Here is a 17,426-nt window from a genome sequence, read left to right as displayed (position 1 = left end):
ATTTTGGCTTTTGGTTTATTTAAGATTTTACGACAGTATTTTGTTTTTGCAATACAGCGGAAGTTCTAAACTGCTTAGCAAGATACCCAGAATCTAAGTGAATAGGGCTGGGAATCAGATTGATCTGGGTTTAAATCCTTGATTCACTTTTTACTAGTGCTATAAACCTCAGTGAATTGTCATATATTTTCTGAATATTAATTTTTTATCTGAATAATAGGATATAAGAATCAACACAGTGGATTAATATCTCATCTTGTTATGTCTAAATACCTTTCTCTACTGTCCTAACTAAGCCTCTCTCCCAGTTGTGGCCTATCACTTCAACTATTTGAGTTTGTTCAGCATGCTTATCAATATCTGAATGATATCATCTTTATCATCATTGTAACTCTAGCAATTACAATAGGGGCTTGAGCATAGAGAAGGTGCTCAATAAATATTTGTTGGATGAATGAAGAAATGACCCAGTGACTCGGTGAATGATCAGCTGTTTTTCTACTCCATAAGTCTACCCTTTTTGACACAGGGTGGTCCTGGAATCCAAGCTGGCTTTCAAAATATCCTTCTTCTGGACTCAGTTTGGTACAGAGGTGAGCATGGGACCCAAACAAAATCATTGCTTCTCAGAGGCTGATATGATCTGAGAGATGGAGGAACTCTTTTCTCTGAGGTCTTAGATTATAAAATCCCTTGAGCCAGTAGCTGCCAGTAGTCATTTTTTCCACCACATGGAAGAGTTTAATGGAGAATAAAGTCAAAGAAAGGAAAGTAGACATAAGAGATGGAAAACATGCTAGTAAAAACATTGGCCCAATCCTTGAATTCAATCATATCTGAAAGTAGCATTTTCAGCTTAAGATTATTTAAGTTTGATTTCAGTGACTTTAAAAGCCCTGAAATATCTGTATTACAGAGTTCTTGTTTAAAATAAAAAATATTATGTATACAAAGCACCTAGCGTGGTTCCTACTTAGATATTAAGTGATTAGTGGTAGGTAATCAGTGAACAGTAGCTGTTATCTTACCCCTCAGCAGTGGTGTGTTTCTGGGTGAATCTAACTTCTCTAGGCTTCATTTTTCTCACTTGAGAATAAATAGTTGTGATAGAGGTAAGATCCTCCTTACCTCTAAAATTCTATGACTTTGCAAATACTTGGTTTTTTTTTTCTACATGATTAAAAACACACTAGAGTTTAGAGTCATCAGGTTCAATTAAAACAGGTATTTTACTTAACACTGATTAATGTTATGACTCCACAAGTTTATCTATGACACAGAAGAGCACAGAGAATGAATATATTCAAGGGGCCATATAAACATCTTTTCATAACAGAAAAGAAAAGGTAGCTATAACCTGTTTATAGGAGTTGAAAATAGATAAGCTTTAATTATTGAGGATTCTCACCTGGACAAGGCCTAATGTTGCACATAATTACTTCCACAGCATTCCCATCACACGGTCGCCCACCATGTTGAGCAGCTGGATTATTGCATGTTCGGACCCTGGTTTGGTTGCCACGCCCACAGCTCCTCGTGCATTCTTCCCAAGGGCTCCATTCTGACCAGCTGCCATCCACTATTCAGTGGTGAAACGTGACATCATTAGGTATATTTCAATTGAAAATACTAGCATCGAGACTATCCATAGTTAGGGGACAGAAACGAGTAGCTATTGAGCATGTGCATATCTGTTGAACAAAGAGGATACCTGGACACAGCCTATGCTGACAGTTTCGCATTTCTGCATCTGACCCTTGGCAAGGCTTCCCACCGTTGGCTGGAAAGGGGTTGTTGCACAGGCGACTCCTCTTCTGGATACCTTTTCCACAGGTGACACTACAGGATCTCCAGGCAGACCACTGGGAAAATCCACCGTGAACTGCAAACAAAACATGATAAGTTATCTCTTCAGTAAGTAAAAAATTGCAAATCTAATTTCATTAAAGATATGTACTGGATCTAAAGCTTATCTATGATTACTGAGGAATTACTTATGGATGTTCTCCTTTATGGTAAAATAAAATCTAAGCTCGAGAGAACTTCAGCTAACTGGAGTTTCTTTCCAGTTCCAGTTCTGACTCACTTGGATATAGCTGCTAAGAGTTAGAGATTATATGTGTAACTTTTGTGTTTATATACATGTAAATCATTTTCTAAAGCAAAATATATGCACTGATTTCCGAGAATAACTTTCACTTGGTTTGGAAACCAAATTTCAGTTTGGGGTTTTGAATTGCTAACGTGATATTTTATAGCTACAATCCATATTTTTTTATGTTCTGGAAATTCTGTTAACATTGTGACATATTCTAGCAATCTTTTTCCAGAGCCAAAATTTCCATAAACATCCATAAAATTTCCATAATATTTTTTTTTGAGATTTCTAAGACTGGGTAACATTTGTAAATGAGATTAGAGGATCTTTAGAATTAAGTAATGACTAGGTTCTTGTTAACAAGTAGAAGGACTAGCCAGCAAGATGGTTGCTCTCTCTTGCATACTGTCCTGAGCATTATATTTTGTCCAACAAATGACTAGGCTCGCACAAAAACCATAAAAGCATTTCAGTGGCTTTTAACTACTCGGTTTACTGATTTGTAAATATTCTATAATTTGTTTCATTTCTTTGTGCAAGAAATATTGCTGAATCATAATTTGGTTGCTTTTAATGGCAAGATTTAATGAAGAGAACAATAATGGCAGGTGTTGCACAATGACAGATCATGAGCTACTTTTAAAAACAGAGGCACTTCAGTCTATAAATTGCAAAGTGATTTTTGTCTTTTCTCCATAATCTAGCAGTATCTTAAGGATAAAGGAAGTTTAGGCTAAGACGTTTAATAATTTCCAAGATTGGGATTGCCCCAGGTGCTGTTTAACATGGACATCCACCTGACCACACTCACCCTGGACAGTCACTGGCACTCTGACAAGGACAGAACCCATCATGTTTCGGGCCACACATTCATATTCAGATGTATCTTCTTTCTGAGCAGCAGCGATATATAATGAGTTGTTGGACAACATGTGAACTCGGTCATCCCAGGTGATAGAGTGCCCTTGGCGGGACCAAGTAATGGTTGGGTGAGGTTCTCCAGTTGCCTGACAATTCAGTGTGACTTTGCCACCAGCATTAACAACAGTTTCTACTGGTTCAAGGATGATAATAGGAGGACCTATGAAAAAACACACATTGTGTTTCTTATTTTTTTGTGGAGTTATTTTTATCATACATAGTAAAATCAATTTGAAAAATCATTGGGCTGATTTATTAATAAAACATTATAGCTTCTTACTTGCTAATGTTTTAATTGACATTGATAAATTACCGTTTCATTTAGTAAAGGCCAAAAAATTAAACTCTCCAAGCAGATTAACCAGAGCATGGAATGTGCAGGTATGCCTCTGGACTCAAATTCTATCTCTGTCCTTTACTACCTCTCTTCACCTTTGCATCCTTAAAAACAGTCACTCCATATGATCCAGCAATTCCACTCCTAGGTATTTACCCAAAGGACACAGAAACATCAATTCCAAAGAGCACCTGCACCCTTATGTTTATAGCAGCACTGTTTACAATAGCTAAGCTTTGGAAACAACCCAAATGCCCAAAAATAGATGACTGGATCAAGAAGATGTGGTACATATATACCATGGAATATTACTCAGCATTCAAAAAAGATAAACACATGCAATTTGCAGCAACATGGATGGCGCTGGAAGGGATCATGCTCAGCGAAATAAGCCAAAAAGAAAAAGAAAAATACCGGATGGTCTCACTCATAGCAGGAATCTAGAAAACTTAAATAAGGGACCAGGAAAATGAATATAAGAAAGTGAAAATCAAAATCAACAAAAAACTATGAACCAGAGACACTTTTTGGGGGGTGGGGGGCGGGAGGGGAAGGATTGGGGTCAGAATGGGGCGTTTGCAATTGTATGGGGGAATATAAAAATAAAATTTATTATTTAAAAAAAAAAAAACAGTCACTTCAGAAGTCTCTTGTTAGATTCCAACAAGATGATGTAAGCACAGGTAAATACACAATAGTATTAGCATAGTATTAGCATGTTTTTGTTGTCGTCATTGTTTTTGTCTGTGTTTTACATGGTGAATATTCACTTCTTTCCCTTATCTTATTTTTATGGTTAAGAATCATTATAAACTTATTTTATCACTGGTCATCATTCATTCATTTAATAAACATGTATCTTAAAAACCTACAGTTTTGTGCTAGATGCTGAGGGCAGAGATAACATATAATCTTTAGTCTCAAGGAGCTCATAATCTTCTGATGATAGACACATAAGTAATTAGTTGTAATATAATATACCTACAGAATTTAGTAATAGAATGGGCAGAATAGAGTTTACTATAAAATAAGTAAATGTGTGGAAATATGAGAGCATAGACAGCAATAATTTAATAGAGCCAATAAAACTAGGTCACTGGAAATGGGGAGAAAAGGAATGACAGGACTTTGCCATTGAGTGGTGTTGAATAAAAACAGGAATTTATGTCTGCAGTATAAATATAATATATATTTGGGCAATTCAATAGAAAAAATGTGGGACAGATTAATTGGACATAAGTAAAGAATGATGATTTGCATCCATTTAGAACTGTTGGGATTGAGGTTATCTGTGGAAGGTTCATGTGGAGATGTTAGATGTAGATATATCCATATCTCAAACTCAAAATAGAGACATGGGTTAGAAATACAGATTTGTAAGTTTTCACGAATGGATAAGATTGCAGTATAAAGCGAGATGTACAGGGCCAAAGACAAACTGTTGCAGCATCATTAAGAGTTGGACAGAAGTCAAATTGATAAATGATATTAAGAACTGATGATTGAGTGGGAAGAAAGTCAGGAGAAAATGGTGTCAAGGAGGGAGAAGTTAACCTATAGTTGAGGCTAGCTGATTGAGGGAAGTTCTCAGAAAGAATGCAAAAGCTGTTGACACACTGTTATATCTCTACACAGCTCAATAGTGTCAAGAAACACAGTATGGGAGACTTCATGTGGGAAAAGCAACTTGAATTGGATTTTCAAAAATGGGTAAGCTTATATCTAGGAGAAGGGAGGCTACTTGGGGAGAAAATAGCATAGATGTGGATTTAGCTTTGAAAGGATGAATCACTGGGGAGAGTAATACTGTACAAGGTTGTAAACATTTTGTTAAAATCTTAAAAGAAAATCAGAAGGGCTTACACTTGAATAGGTAAATAAAGGGCAGTGTGTATATTTGTGAAAGAACATAAGATGAAAGCAGTGTTTTGGTGAGATTAAATTGAATGGTAGAATGATTTGCTCATGGAGAAGTGATGAATATCATATAATTCAGGGGGGTGGCTGCATTTTTAGATCAAGGAATGAATCTGGAATAAGTATAATATGAAACAAAAATAGAAGTAAAATGTGTTTTATCATGGTATTAACTAGTTGGTATTTTATGTTGTTCTTTACAAAATAAATATTTCATATGTGGTTTGAATCCTTCTGTGAGTGTCACATAATGCATTATTCATGTATGCTCACATCATCCTACATAATTGCTTTCCTACTTGATGTTTATATTAACCTCACTCCAGGAACTTTCCTGGGCTGAGGGTTAATTTCTCTTCTGGTGCTCTGATACACATGTAATCAATGAACTGTTGTTGAATAAAGTAAATGCCTCAGACCAATCATTCAACACTGAATGACAACATAATGACTGAATGAGCTTATCTGTTATTATGAGAGGCAAAAAAGTATCTAATAAAACTCAGAAAATTTTAAAAATTGATTTAATAAATTATATATTTCAGTAGTAAAGCTTTATACCTCAATATAAATACACACACCCAGCACCAAAGTTCTACCACGTACCACTATCAAATTGATCCCCTTTAGCTCTACCTCCCATGCCCCTTCCTTTTCTCTTCTGGTAATCACTATTTTTTTGTCAGAACCTGGGGATAATTTTTGTTTAAAACTGAGAATCTTAATTTAAATATCATATTTCAATATCTCAACTTGCATAAGGTTATAAATTAATTCAATAAAATTCCACATATACATCTTTTGAGCTTTTATTAATTCAATGAGTCACATAATGATTACTTAAATATGAAGATTTTATCTAGATGAAGACATTACTTTTGGTGCTTTAATATTAATTTTAAACAAATTACAATTATGGATTTTTTATGTGCCTCATTTGTTTAAAATAATTTCTTGTTAGTATGTTCATATGAGCTGATCTAATATAGCTGTTCTTGAACCAGTGAGTAGGACCCCTTCCAGGAGAGACTAATCATGTGATGGCCTCCCTCCATTCACTGGACAAAAAGGGAAGGGAGGTTTCATAGAAATAATGTTTACTTGGGAAATGTGGCAGATTATATCCTCCTCTCTCCATGGTATAACTCACATCAGCATATTAACATTTCTGGGAAGATATGCAGTAAAGAAACTTGGAATTCCTTTTTTAATCACTAAGTAATATCCACTGTAGATCTATCCACCACATCCTCTTGATCTATTCATCTGTTTTTGGGAACTTAGGTTGTTTCCATAATATGGCTATTATAAATAGTGCTGCAATAAACATGGGAGTGCAAGTCTCCTTTTGAATTAATATTTTTGATTTTTTTTATAGATGCTTAGGAGTAGAACTGCTGGGTCAGATGGAGCAAGGGTGCAGGAGAGGTAAGAGCAAAGAGAGAAGCAAACACAATGGAGTATGGTGGGGACTATGGTTGATTTGATGGTGGGAATACTTATGGCAGTGCTATCTGATGGGAGGGATCCTAATGTAACCTCAAATAAAAAAAATAAATTTATTATAACTGAACAAATAAACTTGATTCTCCTAAGCAAGGCTTGGCATATAGTGGGTGCTCTTTATATAGTAATAAATGAAATTTATTTTTTCTCAGACTTACTGACCATGGACTTCTACATTTTTCCTAATAACATCCCACAAGTTTATCATTTGATAGATATGTACTTTAATAAAACACTGTCTTAGCAAGACATAGAAACAACCTAAGTGTCAGTTGATTGATGAATGGATAAAGAAAATGTGGGTGATATATTTATATCATTTTGTAAGTATTCATTTATATCTTATTGTATGCAGGCACATAATTTTTTTTTCAGTTTGATTTTATTGGTGAGGCCACTTAAAATATGAAAGCTCTGTCATCAAGCAATTGCAATTTGAGCTGCAAGTGTTAGATTAAAAAAAAGTATCTGTGTAAAGCTATACAAGTCTTATGCTTGATAATATGCTTGACATCAGCAGCAGAAAATTAAATTAGACACACTCTGAAAGCTAGCATTAACATATTTGCTAAAAAGTCAAACAAAACAAACATTCTTTATTAGGCTCCATTTCTTAACTTAAGTGTGTAACCATTAGAGCTTAATCCTGCTGCTTACTTTGCAGAGACAGGCTCATGCTGCGCTCCACCACCCCAGCTTCATTGGCAGCCACACACGTATAGTCGCCTGCATCTTCATTCTAAGGAAGTAAGCAGTGTTTTATAAAAATATGACCCTTCAGGATTATGCTGAGCAAAATAAATCAGATGGAAAAAGAAAAATACCGAATGGTTTCACTTACAGGGGGAATACAGGGAAACTGAACAAAGGGTCAGGAAAAAGGCAAAAGTTGCCAGCAAACCATAGATCTGAGGCCTACAATAAGGGAGCAAGAGGGGGTCAAAATGGAGGGAGGAGCACAAGGCCCTATGGTGATGGTTCATGGTGTGCAGTGGTGAGAGAGTTATGGGGACTACACACGAAGGGAGAAATCAAAGATAAACAATGATGTAAGAAAATTAAAAAAAATTAATAAAATGACCCTTCAGAGCAGGGAGACTCATTTTCATCATGATGCTCATTTACATGAAATTTCACTTTTGAGAAGGAAATTTTATAGAAATAGAAAACCTATATATATTTAACCTCATAAATAGTTTTAAAAAATGAAACAGAAATTCCCAGGTTAAATATTTTCAAAACACACAGTAATTAAGCTTGAGAATAGTAACTGGCAAGAAACTAAAACAAACTAACATTTTTAATGATCACAAATGTTAGTTTCGAAATTATTTTAGTAAAGAAAAATACTTTTATCTGTAAGAATAGCATCAGCATCAAGATAATGAGGATAAATAAACAAAATCTGAGTGTTTTCTAATGGGGGTTACTTTATAAAAACATTAACCTTCACTTTATTTAGAGGATTTGAAATTGGCAGTGGAAATTTACAGGTAATCATAAATTACAGACTGAAAACCACAAATTTATACACATATGGTATTAAAAATAAGTTCCATATGAATTTAGATTTGGTGACCACTTAGAGATATCACTAAGGTCCTGTGAATGGGAGAATAGGAGAACTCTCAGAGAAAAATACAGATCTTCGTAGTAGAAAGAATTAGTCAATAAAGGGTATCTGAATTATACCAAGTAGAGGAAAGTGGGAGATGTATAAATTGCTGATTCAAATATTTAATTGGGTGTGTCAATGTATTACCCAAGCAGAAATTTCTAGTAGGAAATTGTAAATGGAAGTTGGAAGAGTTTCAGGGTTAAAGATACATATTTAAGAATCTGAAACTGGATAGTGAAAAAAATAGTATTAGTATTAAAATTAGCATTATTAAGGGTTTCAGAAACAGTAATATTTATGCAGAGGACAAGGGGAGAGAATGGTAAAGTGGTAATGAAGAAATAACAGGATCTAACATTGATAGTCATTAGTGTTACAGAAGCTAAAGTTAGAAACCATTTCAAAATTGAATAATCAATAACATCTAATGTTGAAATAAATGAAGGAAAATAAAATGTTGAGAGTGGGCCATCAGCTCAGGTGTTTCGATACAATATCCTTTTTTTCCCCAGTTAATCTAACAATGGGTTAAGAAATTATATAGTCTAGTAGAGAAATTTTTACATGTAATATCTTGTTCCCTGACTCCAAAATGAGAATAATTTAAAGCACCATTCATTTTCTGTCTTACTGAAGTTTTTAGACAGCCTAATAAAGTTTGTCAGGTTAGTGAAGAAATCAACTCTATAACTTATTCATAATTATGTTTATAATTGTTCAATTTCCTTGTTCTGAAACAGATTTGAGAAAATTATGCACTGATGTTAAATAATATGTCAACAATGGGGAACAAAGCAGCAAAATTATTTTATTCCCCATATTCCTTTGAAAGCACTAAAAATCAATCTAAACCACTGTTTCAATTTTTTAAATGAATCCATTGGTTCAGATTTTATTTATTTTTTTTTCAATTACGTTTATTGAGGTAATATTTACAGGTTTACAACACTGTATTTGTTTTAGGGGTTACAGATCCAAGCCTCAAAAATGTATGTTTCCACACCATGCCCACCACAAAAGTCCCAATAATCCTCCTCCAGCTCCATCGGGCCCCTTTCCTCCTCTGCTCCTTCCCATAACCCTCGACTTCTGCTAGCTTGGTTTTGCAGTCAGATGTCAAGGGTTTGCTACTGGTTTGGTTTATGATTTAAATAGAGATGCAAGAGAAAATTCCCATCCTTGGGCCTACAGAGATGCATGGATGATGGCAGTTTAAATGCTCATGGATAATTCCACTGTGACTTACAACAGTGCCATAAATTGCCAGGGAGCCATTGCCAAGTTGCCGGATTCTGTGGCTAATTTCAATGTCCATTCCCTTCCTGCTCCACTGGATGGTTGGGGCAGGATCTCCTTTCACCTCACAATTCAGGATCGCATTACCGCCAAGTGGCTCAATCCAGTTGGAAGGGTAGTCACCTTTGAAGACTGGAGGCTCTGGGAAATATCAAAAGAGATGTACAAGTGAAAGGAAACTGTTAATTTCTTTATGATTTTGAACCTGTTCTAGAAAGATCATTTAATGAAGAGGGGAAAGGCCACTTTCAACCCCCATGAATTTTCTAGAATCAAATGCTCATGACAATTAACCAGATAATTTTGTCAGTTTCAAGAATCTAAGCAGATGATCCTACTCTGTGCCAAACAATTTCTTCTACTTTTAAGTTGAATGTTCATACCATGCATATGAATGAATTTACAAATCTGTGAACAAGACTAGAAGAATTAATAAACTGAAGTTGTATTACTACATGATAAGGAAGTAAAATAGAAACCACTCATTATAAATAAATTATAAATTAAAAAAGAGCACTTTTACTTACCTTTCACATAAACAAATCCAATTGCCTTCACAAAACCAACGCTGTTCTCTGCTGTGCACACGTAAGTACCAGAATCTCCTTTTGACACTCTTTCAATAACAAGTTCACTGTGTCCATGGACGCTGTCAAAGTGGGCTGAGGGAACAAGTTAGGAAGCAACACAAAAGCCTCTCAGTAACATAGGAAGATCATCACAACAGCTAAATATTTTGCAAGTTAGATTTATGAGTTGAACCAGCAACTGAACTAGAAGAGCTCATCCCGACATTGGAGAAGAGAGCCTTTTCCACAGATTTCTTCCTCTGAGTTATTTGCTGTGTCTGTAGACACTTGTTTGAAGAATGAAAAACAGCAGAAGGAACAGGAAAAGAGAGTGAAAATAAACATCTTTTAAAATTATTTTAGAATTGAAGCCTACCTTTCATGGCAAAATGTTGCCTAAAGCTGGCTCATAGTCTCCAGGTTTCAAAAAAATCTTTCATCCAGAAATATGACATTTTCCATTTCATTTATCTCACCACCACTCTTCCTCCCAAACAATTTACATCAAACACATGAAAACCTTTGCAGTTATAACTTAACTGACTTGGCAGATTGGAGGGGAAATCCAGAAACATATGCTAGTTAGTTAAGAATAACAAGATTAGATCTGTAATAATTTAAAACTTCTCTATAATGTTGATGATAAAAATATTTAAAGTGGTAATTACAATATTTGGAATACAGTATGAGGTAAACAAGATAATCCTAAAGCAGCCAATATATATATATATAAGGTTATAATTAGATCAGCAAATATCTAATTATGGAAGTATATTGACATGCATTGCTTTCCCCGGTTCGAATTATTTTTTTTTTTAAATTTCAGGCTGGAGATTAAGAAGTGGAAAATTAAACTTTTAAATTTGAATAGAAAAATAAATTAAACAGCTAAATTATTACTATACCCTTAGAAAACAGTTACTCATTAGATTTTTTTAGACCTTGTTTTTCATTAGCGAGGTACACTATTATTAAGGCAATAAGGTAACAAATTTTAGTCATTAATGTAAATCTTCATAACAGAAAAAAAGTCATGCTTATTGCAGCTTTTTTAATAACACATTTACTAAATCTTAAATGGTGTGGTACTTCAGGACTCAATTTTGGGATGTGGTCAACTTCTTATTACTGGCAATATCTATATGCTACTGACAAAGTCCAACAAATAAGGAGACAGTGGCCAGTCTAGTGATAAGTATTCTTGAGCTTCAGGGACTAACATATTGACTAGAAATTTTCTATACAATTAACAGCATAAAAGAGCTTAATTCATACAGAGAAGAGTTCTCTGTAAAACTAGATGACTCTTCAGAAATGCAAACAAGCTACATCTTAATCCATTTATCAATGAAGGAGGACTAAATGTGATACATTTAGTTATCTATATATACAATATGTACACAGGGGAGGGGAGTTATTTTTCCATTAAAATTTACATATATATCCTGCAATGTGTGGTCTTTTAATGAGCTATCCTTTCAAAAGAATGAAAAGAACATGCATACTGGGTAGAGGGTACAATCCAGGCAAGCCATTGTACAGAACTTAAGGCAATCGATTCTTCATGTAATTTTCAAGCAATTCCCACAGTGAAAGAAAATGCAGATTAGTTTGGAATTCTAGACTTCTGTATTTATTCACTTCTTTGGAATGAAGTTACCAACCTGGGATAATGTTGTTATTGAAGGTCCATGTTAACTTGGGTAGTGGGACACCAGTTGCTCTACAGCTTAATCGCAGCTGTTCTCCTTTATTTAATGATACATCTCCAGGAAGTTCAGTAAAAGTTGGGAGAACATGCACAGTCAGGGTGACAGTGTGTGTGTCTTCACCTGCAGCATTGTTAGCAACACAGGTATAGGTGCCAGAATCCTCCAACTTAAATTTAAAAAAAAAATCACAGGGCTTAAAATAACATAATCTTACATAAAAAACACAAAATTGCAAAGTTAGGTCCCCAACGGAGTGCTCTTATTTAAAGACAACATAAATTTCCATCTTGTCTGAACCAGCTGGCTCACTTTTGCATACCAATTTAAAATGTATAAGAATTTAAATACGAGGCATATTTTACAGAAATCTAGCATTTTTATAGCAATATGACCTCAGAAAACTTTAGATGCCAAAGTTTACTAACCATCAAGAGTACCTGCAAGATACAATAAAAAACAGGCCATCCCAAAGGCTGGAAGCACAGTTGACTCTTAGGGTAATATGGTACCGAATGATCGCCACGATTACCAAAGTAAATGGTAAGAGTAATAGCAATTTTGACACAATTGTGATTCCTTTCTTTTTAAAACCATGTCTTGGGCCTCCCCGGTGGCGCAGCGGTTGAGCGCTGGGTTGCAAAGCTGCCCTCAGCCTCTGCAGCGCCTGTTCGATCCCCCGCTGCTCCCCGGCCACCGGAGGAGGGTCCCGCATGGCGCGCAGACCTCTCCTGCCGCCCGCTGCTCCCCTCAGCAGTGCACTTCGGTCCTTCTGCCTGCTCTGCTCCCCGCTCTGGCTCTGGTGAGTTCTCTCACCCTCCCGCACTTCTGACTGTGCCCAGTGCTTGTATAAATGGATAAATAAATCTTTAAAAAAAAATAATAAAACCATGTCTTAATGGGCTTTCAGGACATCACAGTTCCCAGGTTTCCTTCCTACCTCACTGATTACTCCTTTTCCATCTCCTTTTTCTAACTTCCCTTCATCATTAGTGTTTTTATGTTGGCATGTGAAAGGACTCCATCTTTGGTCCTCTTTTATTCTCTATCTGCATTCAGTTCTGTGATCTCATTCAGTCTTACAGCTTTATGCTGATGAGAACCACTATACCCAGACCATGTCTTCTCCAATTTTAGCTAACTTTTCATTCCAACACTGCTTAAAAGACAACTGAAACACAAACACAAAAATAAATTCATAATTTCTCTTTTCCCCTTCCTGTTCTACCTGTAGCTTTCCCCATTTCCTTGATGGCTATCATGTCTTTCAGTTGTCCATGCCTTGTTCTAAGACATTTGAAACATCTTTTACTTTTCTTTCTCAAACTCCACTTACAACCTAGCAAGGGAATCATAGCTTTAAAATATACACAGAATCTAACCACTTCTTGTCCCTTCTCTACTATATTCTGTATTGAGTCCCATTTTCTTTCATACCACTATAGACCATGTTCCAAAGTAGGGATTCAGGCTTCTATCCTTGCCTCCTTATTCCTATTCTCGTGATAATGGTCAATTTAGTAAAACTGCAAAAACATCAGGCAGATGACATGTGAGGTGAAGGTGATAATCACAACACTCTGGAAACAGTGCTAGGCTGATAACATGTTGATTGCTCAAAACCTGCAGTGGATTTTGACTTTACATAGAGTAAAAGGCAAAACTGTTGATAACCTACAAGAAACTTCATGATCTAGCCTCCATTTTTTCTGACATTTCACTTTTTACTCCTTTTCATTCACTGGCATCCTGTTTCTCAATACATCAGCTGTGTCCTCACATCTTAAGTTCTCCACTCTACCTGTCTACTCTCCATGGGTTTCCCCTTCACAAGATCTTTGCTTGCTTCACTCACTTCCTTCAAGTTTTGTTCAAATGTCACCTTCCCAAAGGGGACTTACCCCGAATATTCTATGTAATATAAACTGTACCCTTCCAAGTCATGATTCCCTTTATCACGCCCTCCTCTTTATTCTACCTCTTTTCTTCAGACTTATTGTATACTTTATTATTTTTATTTTTTATTGTCTATCACACTTCTCAAATAAACTCCATGAGGAAGAGAACTTTATTCTTTTCTTTCCTGCTGTATTCCCAGTGCCTAAATCAGTGTTGGTCACAGAGAGGGTGTTCATTAATAGTTGTTGAATTAATAAACTGAATGCTTCTGAATGTATCAGGCCCATATTATGAGTCTTTTATTCTCTTTTTTAAAGTCTAAGAATTTTTTTTGCATCAAAACATCAAACAATTGATAATGACTTTATAATCATTCTTATAAAGAAAATAAATTCACGTGATTTCCCTTTTTAAAGGGCAAAAGGAAGACATCCTGTAAAGGCCCCCCAACCTCACATCACTTAGTTATTCTTTTTTTTTCTTTTTTTAAAGATTTATTTATTTATTTATATAAGCACTGGGTATGGTCAGAAGCACGGGAGGGTGAGAGAAATCACCAGAGCCAGAGCAGGGAACAGAACAGGCAGAATGACAAATTATACTATTGAGGGGAGCAGCGGGTGCGGCAGGAGAGGTCTGTCGTGCCATGTGGGACCCTCGCTGGTGGCTGGGGATTGAACCGGCACTGCAGAGGCTGCTGGCAGCTTTGCAGCCCAGCACTCAACCACTGCGCCACCAGGGGAGGCCCCACTTAGTTATTCTTAAAATACCCAGTTTATGACAATGGAAGTTTAATGAATTTTATGAAAGTGAAGTATTTCAAGATGTGGATGGGAAGTTGGGAAAAATTAGGGATGCTAGTAAAATAAAATAAAAATCTAGATTGTCACATTATTGACAGATTTCTATTTATCTTTTTATCTGGCATTTATAAGCTACCTCATCATTGGCATTCTTTTAGTGTATCTGAGTCATTGTCTCATGAAAACTCTAATTTTTTTTCTCATTTAATTCCTTCAGGTCAATAAGAATGATTAAAGGGCCAAATTTAACATTTCTAAACATGAGGATAATCCCCACGAAAGGTATTGGGTTATTGGAGAAGTCATGATGCATTTTTTCTTGAAAAACATAGAAAAAATACATTATGACTTTTCTGACAATCTAATTTACCAGTTTAAACAAATTGTCCTTATTTTATCAATTCTAAAATTTACATTTTTAACTTTTAATATCTCTGAGATTGGGATATATCTAAAAAACCCAAACATCTTCTCTACTTGTCTGTATTTTTTTCTTTCTCAGAGGTATAGAGAATAATGATGCATTGTACAATTAATGGAAACTTAGATTTGAATAAATACAATTTTTGCTGGCACATGGGATAAAGTGAGGTTTACTGGCAACCTCTCACTAGGGATATTTACCTGGTAATTGCAGGAGTCCTGCAAATGGCTGAGATTATTTTGTAAAGTGAATATAATCAATTTTTTTGTCTTAATCTTCTCAAATTTAATTCTGAGATTTTCATAATGAAATCTAGGCATTTAGTAATGGGGGAGAAGACATGCACAACACTTCTGAAAATTGATTCACATTTCAATTATGTTTATTAATTGATACCATGTATTGATATGCTCAGATACATCACTTATTAAAGCCTTGTGTTATGCACAGATACAGATTCCCTTGGGCTGTCACTGACCACTGTAATGCTTCTGATACAAGGCTTTGCCCACCAGGAGACCAACTTAGTTTATTCAAAACCCTCAGCTTACACAAATGCCTAAGGATTTAGTTTTCTATAAGTGATTAGAAAGCATTATCAAAAAAGCTGAAAAGAGCCCAAAACTGCTTTTTCTATCTGCTTAACAATACATGAGACATGCTACTATCTTCACTCTTCTAACCATCCCACACACAGTTATAAACATGGAATATACCAGAGGCACTTAGAATTTTTTTCTGATAAACACAAATTTTCACAAAAGTAAAATACGAATTTTAGAAGGAAGCCATTTCTACTATCTTCTAAGTACTACTCTCAGACTTAGGATATGATATGTGTAAAATTAACTTTGTGACCTGAATTTATGAGTGCATCTCTTTCATTATTAAAGAATATATTTCCAAGTTAAATTACCAAAAGTTAAAAAGTGAATTAACAATTTGGCTTAATGTGGCTGTTCCTGTCTATTAAACTTACCAGAACATTTTCCAGAATGAGTTCTCCATAGGGTTCAACAGTGTATTTTCCTAACAAGTTCACTAAAAGAACATTATCTTTTTTCCAGTTAAGTGTTGGTGTGGGGATTCCATCAGCCACGCATGGAAGAACAGCTTGTGAATTCTCACTGACCGTGTAGTAGTCTTCTGTATTTCGGATTCTGGGTGGTACTATGAGAAATTAAAAAAAATATATATATAGCCATTCAGGATGCTGAGTTCAATAACATCTTTATTCACATTGACAACTAACACACAAAAGACTTTTGAGAGCAATTTTGCTTGCAGCAATACTAAAAAAGTCTATGAAGACATTGATTTGTTTGTAACTCTGAAAGTAATAAATATTTTTGATACTAGCAAGAATTCTAAAAGATATGAACTTACAAAATACATTTGCAATCAATTTCTGAGTAGATCACTTCAAATTGTGATGGAAATATTTAGAATTTATTTTGATTCCTACCTTTTCCTTATTTGAGCTGCTTGTGCTTTATTCAGTGAAGTAAAACAAAACAATGCTTCTATAGTTGTATAACTCCTCGATTTGTATCACAGACATTGTGAGGATGAAATAATGAAAGTCATTTGTTTAAAAGAAATATGGTAAACCACTCACCCCATTCTAAAGATCACAAGCTGCTAAAGAAAAACTATTTATTGTAGTACTTCACATATTACAACTAACACAAGGAAAACTAGATCAAGATATTTACTTCCTCTGTACTGGCACAGAGGAAATTTTTATAGTGATTTCCTATTTCTCTGCATAGTAATACATAGTAAATAGTCCCTGTGCCTCAAAATTTTTTGAACTGGATTTTAGACAATATAGAAAATCAATGGAATATTTTATTGTACTGAGAAATACCTTAGTGAACTTAGAACTAAGATATATCCTGCTAAAGAAAGACTTAAAAATATGAAGAACGCACTAATTCAAAAATTAAAGATAAACTAGAAACCTGTCAGGGGAAATGGATCAGCTGTGATGACATTTTAAGCATAGGACAAGAAACAGTTGGTTTTCAGCAAAAATGAAGCTGCTGTGTAAAATCTTATTTACCTATTTTATATTTTGATTATATAAGCATATATGCAAACATTACATGAATGATTATATGAATAAACATTATAGGCAATGTGAAAAACAATCTATTTTGCTGTATGGCACATCATAAATATTCATTTTTTCATTAATTTATGCTGAATTTTAGTTATCTCTTTTATTCTGTTTTCTTGGGGTTATTCAATTAGTGGTCACAAAGTTACAATACTAATACATTTATTTCAATTCAACCTTTTTCAAAAAGAAAATTTCAAGGCAGGG

The 17,426-nt window shown here is 34.9% G+C and overlaps 1 protein-coding gene across 1 annotated transcript in view; it reads right to left on the bottom strand.

Moving 5' to 3' along the window:
- HMCN1 (hemicentin 1) overlaps window positions 1–17,426 on the bottom strand; it is a gene marked incomplete at both ends in the record, with an annotated part of 509,757 nt that overhangs the window by 47,637 nt on the left and 444,694 nt on the right. Inside the window, 8 exons of the mRNA XM_084251187.1 lie at window positions 1,409–1,579; window positions 1,712–1,882; window positions 2,910–3,179; window positions 7,437–7,518; window positions 9,644–9,834; window positions 10,221–10,355; window positions 11,927–12,140; window positions 16,077–16,267. Of these exons, the coding sequence (XP_084107313.1) occupies window positions 1,409–1,579; window positions 1,712–1,882; window positions 2,910–3,179; window positions 7,437–7,518; window positions 9,644–9,834; window positions 10,221–10,355; window positions 11,927–12,140; window positions 16,077–16,267 (1,425 nt within the window). The remainder of the gene's footprint in view (window positions 1–1,408; window positions 1,580–1,711; window positions 1,883–2,909; window positions 3,180–7,436; window positions 7,519–9,643; window positions 9,835–10,220; window positions 10,356–11,926; window positions 12,141–16,076; window positions 16,268–17,426) is intronic.

This window comes from Talpa europaea (genome assembly GCF_964194135.1).
Source record: "Talpa europaea genome assembly, chromosome: 12".
Classification (NCBI taxonomy): domain Eukaryota; kingdom Metazoa; phylum Chordata; class Mammalia; order Eulipotyphla; family Talpidae; genus Talpa; species Talpa europaea.
The sequence above is the reverse complement of the archived record's forward strand: the minus strand, read 5'-3'. Positions and strand labels throughout refer to the sequence as shown.